Raw genomic sequence first — 10,922 nt, forward strand, 5'->3', positions numbered from 1 at the left:
GGTTAGCCTATAGCATTTCCAGTAACTTTTATTTGTCGTTTAAATAAATAAATCTAAAAAGAAATGAATAAATGTAAAATTGGTAGCACAAAGGGCTGACCGCAAACCAAATAAACACGTGGCTTCCAGGTCAGTTATAGAAGCGTATGCACGGGTTTAATAACCCACAATTTATTGACACAAAAAAAACGTCAATAAATCAATCAAAGTTATTTCGAAGAAATCCAATGATTTGGGTGACTGCGGGTTTCCACGAAGGCTATAATAAACGAGCAGGTTAGGAAACGCAACAAAATTACAAGTAGACTACCTTTGCCTGGCTAACCTTTGCCTAGGCCTATTATTATCATCGATTCTAAGAACCATCGATAGTCCCATACTTTGTATTAAATCCACTTTATAAGTCAGAAGATAATAACCACTCGAGATAAAGCCCTTAGCCGTGCCTTGAGTTATGACCACCCAGGCAATAGGACTTAAAGGGAGTGGTTAGAGATACCTTTATAAATGCCTGACTTTGTCGAAGTCTCCACACAGTTCAGCATACAGCAACAATGGACCCTCACCAGTCAAGGAACATAGAGGAGAGGCCGGAGCCCTACACCGCAGAAGTCAAAGGTAGCGTCTCCTTTTCCTTTCTTAACGTTGTATTATTGCCTCGTTACATAATTACAGCCTAAACGCGCTCCCGGCGCGAAAATTAATATTTCCTTTTAATTCCGTGTGTGTATCTCTGTTTGTGCGGCTCTCTAGGAAGCCTTCCTGATTGGCTAACCGGCACGTTGTTGCGCAATGGCCCCGGAATGTTCACCGTTGGGGAGACTACCTACAACCATTGGTTTGACGGGATGGCTTTAATGCAGAGTTTCACTTTCAAGGATGGTATGTTTCAGTGGCGTCATGATTAAAGGAGACCCCTATGTGATAATGTGTTATTGGAATGTAATACTACATTAGTTATTACTCAAATTTCAATGCTATTTTTTTTTTTTTTTAAAGGACAAGTCATATACAGGAGCAGATACCTTCAAGGCGATACATATAATGCAAACATGGCTGCCAAAAGAATCGTTGTGTCTGAAATGGGAACCATGGCATATCCAGATCCAAACAAAAACTTCATAGTCAAGTAAGACTCTTACTTTGCCAGATTTAATGTTACAATCATGTCTTTACCGTTACCGGGTACTGACACTTATTATCGGCCTATTTAGCAATGTATTTTAACCTACATTCTCATTTATTTTTACTTTCATGAAATAGGGCGATTACTTTTTTGAACCACACTGTACCCGACTTCACGGACAACGGTGCAAGTAACTTCATCAGATACGGAAATGAGTACTTTGCCACGTCTGAAACAAATTACATCCGCAAAATTGATCCCTTTACCCTGGCAACTCAGGAAAAGGTAATAATTCCACTGGCCAAACCCACGCACGCACGCACGCAAGCATGCACGCACACACACACACACACACACACACACACACACACACACACACACACACACACACACACACACACACACACACACACACACACACACACACACACACACACACACACACACACACACACACACTCACAGACGGACACACACACACATCTTATTATGGAGGTCAAACAAAGCAACAAATGGAGGGGCAAATACGAGTAGTACATTTCACCAACTCGCCAAACTATCTCATCTTGCTGTGTTGTTGAGTGCCAGAGATAAATATGTAGTTGGTGGACATATTCAGACAAACGTTATAAAAAAAAAAACAGACTAGCTGGTGTTTTCCTCCACCCTAAAACCCACCCATAGAGTAACATGATTGTTTATATACAAAATGGGTCATATTGTCTTGTATCTCCCCCTTCCAGGTGGATTATCTGAAGTATATTGCGGTGAACATGGTCACCTCCCACCCACACTACGATAAAGAGGGGAATACCTACAACATTGGCACCTCGATAGCAGAAAAGGGCAAGACCAAGTACACTCTGTTCAAAGTGCCTTCCGCTCCAGAAACAGGTACCCACGCCTGACGGAATCTAACTTTTCCTCTGTTTTCACACCCGATTTCATACCCGCATTACCTGATACCCGCTCAATGCCATATAACAGTCATACTCAAGTAGCGGCCCGCGGGCCTTTTGTGGCCCGCGGGGTGTCTATTAATGGCCCTCGAGCTGTTTTGAAAAGTTTTTTTAATTATTTAAAAAAAAAAAAAAAAAAAAAAAACGTGCTGGGCGCTCTTATTTTGAAACCGCGCGCCGCGATCTCAATACGAGGCTGGGGGTTGCAACGATAAACAGATAGCACTCCAGCCCACAGACCGCTCCAGCTCGAGGCAGACAGTCCATCTCAGCAGCAGTCAAGGCCGATTTAGGGTCGTTTTAGACGCAGAGACGTAAGCACGTAATTTACACAAGGGACTTGTTTTAGACAAGTTTTGATTTACGGTTCCTTTAAGGTTCCTTAAGGATTGCGCGTGTTGCAAGGGGATTCTCCGCCAGAACAGTAGGGGGAGCAACGAACGAATCTGTGGGCGTGGAAGTGGAAATCGCTGGCTTGTTTATATTTATAATTATCATAATTCGTTCTTGTGTTTTCTTCTTCTCCTTCTTCAAAATTCTTCATTCGCTTCTGTCAAAGCCTTTTAAAAATGGCACTATTATGCTGTAAAACCGGAAATGTGAGACTCCTGAAAGGATGTGGTTAGCTGGCCAATCACAGTCTTTGCGAGCTGCGTAGGGCCGTAGTGTTTCAGTCGCATAGTCAGGAATTTTGGCCGACGCACTTAAGCACGTAAGGGGGGATATTTTACAGCGCAAGGGGGGGTTATGTATCTTACGTGCTTACGCGTTACGTCTAAAACAGAGCATATATCGGCCTCAGTCACACGTATACCGACCGGCCCCTTAAGTCACTGAAAAAAAAAATTGTGGCCCCTCATCATTTCTACTTGAGTACCCCTGCCATATAACATCAAACCATCAAAGCTGTTATTTAGGTTCAGCATTGAAATAGTTAAAGTTGTACTTTTGTGCATAGTCAGAATAGTAACAGGGTGAAATGAGTGACTATTAGACACCTGCAGATCAGCATTTGATATCAATCGAACACATGCAAAACCTGATACTATATATTCATGTACGGATACTTTATGAAAAGTGTGTGTTTCCAGCCTTTGGCTTTTATATTTCCCCGGTCGTCGATCTGTCTGGGTTTTCGACCCGGTCTTCCACAAATCCGTACAGTTTACTTTCTACAGCCGAGCTACTGCCCAGCCACTTTCTACTTTCAACTAGCACCAGCGACCAGCGACCATCAACACCCAACACCCGTCTGTTTGTCTATTTTCCCACCAGAAACGGGCAAGTCTCCGCTGAAGAAGGCAGAGGTGCTGTGCACGGTGCCCTGCCGATCTCTCCTCAGCCCCAGCTACTACCACAGCTTCGGCATGACCGACAACTACTTCATCTTCATCGAGCAGCCCTTCAAACTGGACATCCTCAAGATGGCCACCGCCTACATGCGCGGGGTCAACTGGGCGAGCTGTCTCAAACACTGTCCAGAGGAAAATGTAATCAGTGAAAACCATTAGAGCTGTATTCAGTGATCGCGATTATGTCTGATGGATACAACTTGTACTATATTGTACTACAAACTGGATTAAGTCGTGGCTTGCTTTGAGTTTTGACCTCTAATATCATCCTTAGTGTAATCACTAACTTGATTTTCGGCCCTCAATGTAAATCTTCCATCAAACAACTTGACTTCTCTTGCTCCTATATATTTGATTAATTGTATTTAAGGACTTTGGATATAATGGGATATCCTCTCTTCTTCTTCGCCAGACGCTGATTCACCTGATAGACAGAAAGACCGGCAAAGAGGTGGCCACCAAATACTTTGCGGGACAAATGGTGATCTACCACCACGTGAACGCCTTCGAGGAGAACGGCCATGTGATCTTCGACGTCATCGGCTACGACGACTGCAGCCTCTACGACATGTTCTACTTGCAGAAGCAGAAGGACAAGCCCGAAAGCAAGGGCTGGAGCAAGCCCGTCTACCGGAGATACGCGCTCCCTCTGCACGTGGACTCGGTGAGATCAGTCACTTTTCTCCCTGCACATACCTACATTTACATTTACATTTAGGGGATTTGGCTGAGGCTTTTATCTAAAGCGACTTGCAACCATTCATTCACACACCGACGACGAATTAGCAAACTTCCGGTTACCAGTCAATCCCCTCTACCATAATGCATTGTCAAAATATGCCTTTATAAGCACTTCCATACCTACCCCAACCCCTTAGGCAGACTGCTGACATATTTTGACTGCTTCTTGAACAAACGTGATGGCTGCAGTCTAAAGGGAGCTTTAAACACAGCCCTGCCCCTTAAAGTAGAGAGGTTCTAACTCCCAACGTCGTTGTGTGTCTCCTATGGTCTTCAGGGGGCCGCTGGACAGAACCTGGTGACCAACTCGCTCACCACAGCCACCGCTGTCAAGGAGGCAGACGGAAAGCTGTTATGCACGCCTGAAGTGCTCTGTGAAGGTAAACCTTGACTCTATCATACCTGGCCGAAAGGTTCTGGTTTCAAACCCCGATATCTGCAGTCCAACTGAAGCCGTCCCTGAGCAAGAAGCATAGCACCTACCTGCCCATTAATGACATGAACTAAAAAAGGCTTTGGGTAGAAGCCGCTGCTAAAATGACCTAATGTAAGTTTTCAATTTTGAATCCAAGTATTTAAAAAAAAACACGATTTTGCATTCCCATAGGTTTGGAACTACCCAGAATTAACTATGACTTCAATGGCAAGAAGCATCGCTTTGTCTATGCCGCCTGTACAGAAGAGTCTGCAGTGGCTACAGAGGTAAGGTTAAAACATGACTCTGTTTTTAAACGACCGCATGACTTGATCCCTACAGCCACATCCAGCTTAATGCATCACAATATGGCAGATTCCTGCTGACGACCAGAGAATAGTTCCATGTGGGAAACAGCTTGTTCCTGCCAGCGTTCTATTTACAGAACTAGGAAGCCATTTGCAGAACTAAGAGTTGACAATTGACGTAACAGAAGCCGGGAAGTTAAGGACTTCAGCATTGCCGCAACAGGCAAGAACATCCAAAAAGGCACATCCCAAGCCGTTCTAGTGGAAATGGTTGAAAATGTCCGGTCCAACGATCAAACAATCATTCCGTGCCACTGAGGGAGAAATTCACCGTATGAGAGGTTCAGAAGGGAATGGCTTTCCGTTCCTCACTGGATGTAATGAGGCTTTTATGTTTCCTCATGCGTCATCCAGTTAAAAGGACAGGATAAACAGAGTTATGGAAACGGTTAGGTCTGATATTGACAGAACAAAGTGGAGTGGTGTGAGCATCATGGAGACTGTTATGGAAAGGCGTGGCCAGAGAGGCCAAATAATATTCTTTAAAGTAGACATGCCTGCGGGAATGCTGGACAACTAGGGGGAATCTCCATAAAGGAGGTCACAAGATTGGCATAGCCTCAGTTTCAAATCTCGCTACGGTGGCAATGCAAAATCTTACTATTATCATCAGACAACATTGTATATATATATATTAAAAATATACAAATTATCTAAGTTACATAATTACTAGTCAATTCGTATAGATTCTCCCTGGACCAAGAGATGTCTGCCTTCCTCTCTCGAGGATAAGAGTTCTGTATTTTGCATTTCCACTGTAGCCACAAAGTGGGATACTGAGGTCATACCTGTACTGACTTCTTTGTTGTGCAGATTCCTTTAACTGTCCTACAGCTAAAGGAACTGCAGGACAGTTACCCATACTGTATTGCAAATGCACTATGGGTAACTGACTCTGTGGAGCTATTCACCCATAGTGTATTGCAACGACTTCACCCATATTGTATTGCAAATTAACTTAGTCTCTCCATGGCCGACTTCAGCCATTGCCTATTCAAAACTCTCCACGATGGTCACTCCTTTGTTTCCTCTGCTGTTACTGCATCATGCATATTCATTGTCTGATTGAATGTATGCTTGGTAAATTGCTGCCTGTGTATTTACGTGATGCTCTAAAATAAAACAATTCATAACTTTTAAAATGTCAATATGGGTCCCTAAAAAATGACTTCATGTCCTTCATATACGTTTGATTTGTATAATTTTAAAATATAACCTAACTAGACCTCCTGCATTATTTCTTCACTGAGGACACGTACTTCAGGCCTCAGCTCCTCCTAAAACGTATATCGCCCGTCCCCTTCCCTCTCTTCAGCTCGGAAAGCTGGACACAGAGACCAAGGAGATCGTGAGATGGGCCGAGGACAACTGCTGGCCCTCGGAGCCTGTGTTCATCCCCCGACCCAATGCCGAGTCTGAGGATGATGGTGGGTCACTCATACTTCTACTGTGTGTGTGTGCGGGTGTGTGTTTGAGTGTGTCTCAACCTGTGGTCCAAGTACCGTAAGCTGGGCAACGTGCTGGCTGTCGAGGGTCCGACGACTGGTTTACAAAAATCAAAGGTTTTCAAGGTGCAGCTTACTGGTTGTTATGTTGAGAGAAACATTCAGACTTCCATTCAATAAGACCGATGAACAGGCAATGGATAAGGACACGCACACACTCACGTGGGCCCCCGTTGTCTGTAAAGGTACGAGCAAAATTGCTTCAAACATTCTTAAACGGGATGTTGCATGAATTATATTGTACTGTGTTGATATAATTTCAACTAACTGATTGCAAGACATATACGGCCCTAAAGCAGTGTCCCTTCAACGGGAAGATCGATAACGTCTACTCTGAAAGTTTAAATACATATTATAAATAAGTGTCATGGTTTATACGTATACACCAAATGTATTAATATGCTCATTTCGGTTGGTCTCATGAAAGGCTTGTTTTCCTCTCCCCTCACAGGAGTGGTGCTGGCTTCGGTCTGCACCGTCCCGGGAAAGCTTGGCTTCATCCTGGTCCTGGACGGGAAGACTTTTAAGGAGGTCGCTCGGGCTTACATGAATAACGAACTCCATAGAGACATGCACGGATATTTCATCCCGCAATAGTCCCAGCAACACATGTGTGTGGGTGGGTGTCTGTGTGGGTGTGATTGTATATATATGTATATATGTATACATATACACATATACATATATATATATAAGTATATATATACATGCACTGTTGTTTTTTCAAACTAATACAACATCGATCAATTGTTTACTCAAGAATACTTAAACTTACACTTACCCTTAAACATATTGACTTACGTTTATTGTTTTATCGATTGATGTATTTGCAATTGTATTTCTTTATTTGAACAATGAAAGATTTGTTATTGATTGTTATTGATACCTCAAGTATTTGTTACTGTAATGTTGTATTTTATGAATTTTGATATTTTATCGACAGCATTGTATATTGACATACTATTGTCTGTTTTCCAGCATATCCATATCAATAAACATTCTAAGTTGAATTTATTCAGTCTTTTATGTGTTTCCTTTGCGTTGTAGCTTATTATTTTGAATAACTTTTCTATAAAAATTAATATTAAATGCGTTTTGGCAGGGGCTGAGGCGGTTACCAATAGTCAACTTCAAACCACTTGAGATAAAGAATCTGAAAAATCAGATGCAAAGGCTTTTACCCCTTGTGAACAAAGTACAAGCACTGAGCGCTTTACGGTGCCAGCCCAATGCAAACCCCCTGGGTCAGACGCATTGGTTGCAGATAACACGTAAAAGAACCAGGGAAAGAGCAGGGGTCCTGTCTTGATATGTTGGAAGAATCCAGGACAGTGACGAAGAAAAGTAGCCAAAGTTCACTGGATAAAGAAAAGCTCCAAAACGTTATCTTCAGGCCTTGTAAAAATGGACAGAGTCTAGTTTCCCAGTTTCTCCCTGTATGTTATCAAATCACTAACCTTGTTATTGAGATAAATATCTGCGGTTCTGTGCTCTTGCGCAGGACAAACTGTCTTTGTGCGCGGCAGGGTGTACACAAAGTAACAAGTTTAAACTGAATGAAGCCTGCCCTCATCTCAGAGAGGTCTTCAGCTTCAGATTTGTTAAAAAAATGTATATAGTTGTATTCTTTTTCAAATTAAATTAAATTTAATTACATTTATTTAAGACAAACTAAGGTTATTTCCCGCATCGGGGCTAACTTCAACAAGGTGTTAGTTGCTCTTGGCCTGGGGACAAACAGGACAAGAGTGTCAACAACAGGGAAAGGGCGAATGAACAACAGCATCTGTCTTTTAACAAGTGAATCCTTTTATTCCTCTTACTCAGTTTTTTTCGATTGCTTAAACACAAAAATCAAAAGTATGACACTATTATCAAAACCTTACACTCAAGGATCATAACATGAGCCCAGATCTGCACCACTATAAGCACAATGTCAGCTTCACACTTTTTGCAAAACAATACACACAGTGATTTGCAAAACACTAAACACACTTAACATACATTACACACAAAAATCTATCATGAAGTCACGTCCTTGTAATACCAAAGCACTGACTGTCAAATTACCACACCGTCCAACCAATTGGTTCAACACAGTCATCAGGTGTGCAAACACTTGTTTGCTTAATTGCAGACACAACAATCAGGTGTGTAAGCACTATAAAAAGCAGTAGGTGAGTTCAGCGTTCTCCAAGCACAGTGGAAAGAGTCAGAGAAAGAGTAAGACGACGACGAGTAGGAGGAGGAGGAGGAGGAGGAGGAGGAGGAGGAGGAGGAGAAGGACGAGAAGGACGAGGAGTACGAGGAGGAAGACGAGGAGGAAGACGAGGAGGACGAGGAGGACGAGGAGGACGAGGAGGACGAGAAAGAGGAAGAGGAAGACGAAGACGAAGACGAAGACGAAGACAAGAAGGTGCTCAAAGAGGACCGAATCTGACAAATGAGATCCGCGCAACACTGGTTGACCACGTTGTCAACCACGGCCTGACGCTGAGGGAGGCTGGACTGCGAGTACAGCCAAATCTAAGCCGATATACAGTGGCAAGTGTGATGAGAACATTTCGACTGGAAAATAGGTATTGTAAAAATATCATCATATCAAAAACATCTGCACGGTTTCAGTCACTGCTTACAGTACTGTATTCTATGCACTATCAGCACTTCTGTTACCTTTTCCTGTGAAATTACTGTACTATTGTATACTGTTTTTTTTTTCTACATAGGATTGAGGGTCAGGGACGACAAGGGGGAAGGCCTCCTATGTTCACAGAACAGCAAGAGAGGGAGATAGTAAAACATGGTTTTGTCCAACGTTTGATTACAGTATTATGAATCTCTATGTCAACATTTTGGGCGTGTTGAGAAATAAATGAGTTTCTTCAGTCTGCAACATTGGTCTTGTGTATTGTTTGGTGAATTTACATTATATTTGTACTTTGTTGATAGTAGCCTACTCTAATCATAGGGAAGTAGAAGTGCTAAAAGTGTTTTAGGTTTATCACAGCAGAGTGTAACTCGTGCAAACAGAGTATAGTAATGTGAAACGTGTGTGTTTCATATAGTAACAAAGTGTGGTTTTTAAAAAGAAGTGTATAGTTTTTACAGGAGTGTTTAATTTTGCAAAGGATCTGTAGTGTTTTGCTAATTGGGTGTGTGGTTGTGCTAATTGTGTGTAGTGTTTTGAAAACACAGGCCCTGTTTTGAAAATTGTGCTTAAGCAATCGAGAAAAACTGTAAACAAATCATCAGACACACATACGGTGTGGGCGCTTAAGCCACCGGGGCTGTGCTTGGGTAAATGGTGTGAATGCTCTCTCTTGGTCAGAGAAGAGACCGTCTTTTTGTGCATAACGATTGATTAGGGAGTGGTTGCTGGTGAGGCTGATCGGTAACATTTTGTTTTTGTGCGTGTGCGTGTGTGCGTGTGTGCGTGTGTGCGTGTGATCTCGGGTTAACTGGTGGCAATTCGGACATATCTGAGCAGCCATTTTGGTCGGGATTAAACAAGTGTATACTTCTTCCCACTCCCTTTCAAATGTGTTAAGGAAAAATATAGGGTTGTTTTTGATTTTGTCATTCAATGACATGTTTCTTGCATATTTGAAATGAAAAATTATAATCAAATCAAATCAAAATATACACATACAAATATTATTGAAAAAGTATGATGTAATAAAGTTGTCAGGGAAAAAGAGAGAGGGCCAAGCAAAACAGGATCAAACGTACAGAGTGAGCAGTGCCAAGCGCAAGCAGAACAGGGCAGGATGGCATGGCATCCTGAATAGTACCAGCTAAGGGGTTGACATTTAGAACTTGAAAACAAGCAGACTATATTAAGAGATGTGTCGGTTAAAAAAAACAGGACAAAGGATCAATAAGCAAAGGGTGGTCATGGGTGTGTGGTTTGATGGAAGCCCTGATCAAAGAGATAAATAGATGAGTGCATGACTTTGATGCTCAGTTTTTAGGGTGCACTGAGAATAAACTCTCTTTATGTGTATGGTCCTCTGTCCTCACCTCTTTGCAGACCAACCCATCAACCCATTAATAATGGCTGATTTAAATTATTTTCCCATTCAACCAAATCCTAATGATTTGTAAATTAGGATTCCTCTACTGAACGAGTGATTCTTGCAGCAGAAGGCCAGACATGGCCAGTTATCATTGTATTTGTATTGTGAGCCTTTTGTTTGCCTACCTTTCACTGACTGCAGTGTAGTGTCTCATTGGTTTTTACAACCAATAGGCTTACGATAACAAAGAAAATTGCTAACTAAAATGACTGAATGACACTGGCATGAAAATGTCAATTGACATAGCATGTTGTGTCGGTGCTAAAGAACAATGTATGAGGTGACACAATTTTGTGGTCGCTTATCCAGACAGATAACATGATGCACTTGATTCAGCAGGATGCTTAACTGACTGCTGGAGGTTAGGTAAGCACTTAAAG

General features: G+C 42.2%; 1 protein-coding gene across 1 annotated transcript; it reads left to right on the forward strand.

Annotated features, from left to right (window-relative positions):
• Positions 1-400: 400 nt before the first annotated feature.
• On the forward strand, positions 401-7,556 carry bco1 (beta-carotene oxygenase 1). Its single transcript, XM_056583706.1, has 11 exons — positions 401-618; positions 754-882; positions 1,000-1,129; positions 1,264-1,411; positions 1,870-2,020; positions 3,361-3,575; positions 3,850-4,101; positions 4,456-4,558; positions 4,786-4,880; positions 6,277-6,388; positions 6,918-7,556. Exons 1-11 carry the CDS (start codon positions 555-557, stop codon positions 7,061-7,063), a joined length of 1,545 nt encoding a protein of 514 aa, XP_056439681.1. The 5' UTR covers positions 401-554; the 3' UTR covers positions 7,064-7,556.
• Positions 7,557-10,922: the final 3,366 nt, after the last annotated feature.

This window comes from Gadus chalcogrammus, chromosome 23, assembly GCF_026213295.1.
Source record: "Gadus chalcogrammus isolate NIFS_2021 chromosome 23, NIFS_Gcha_1.0, whole genome shotgun sequence".
NCBI lineage: Eukaryota > Metazoa > Chordata > Actinopteri > Gadiformes > Gadidae > Gadus > Gadus chalcogrammus.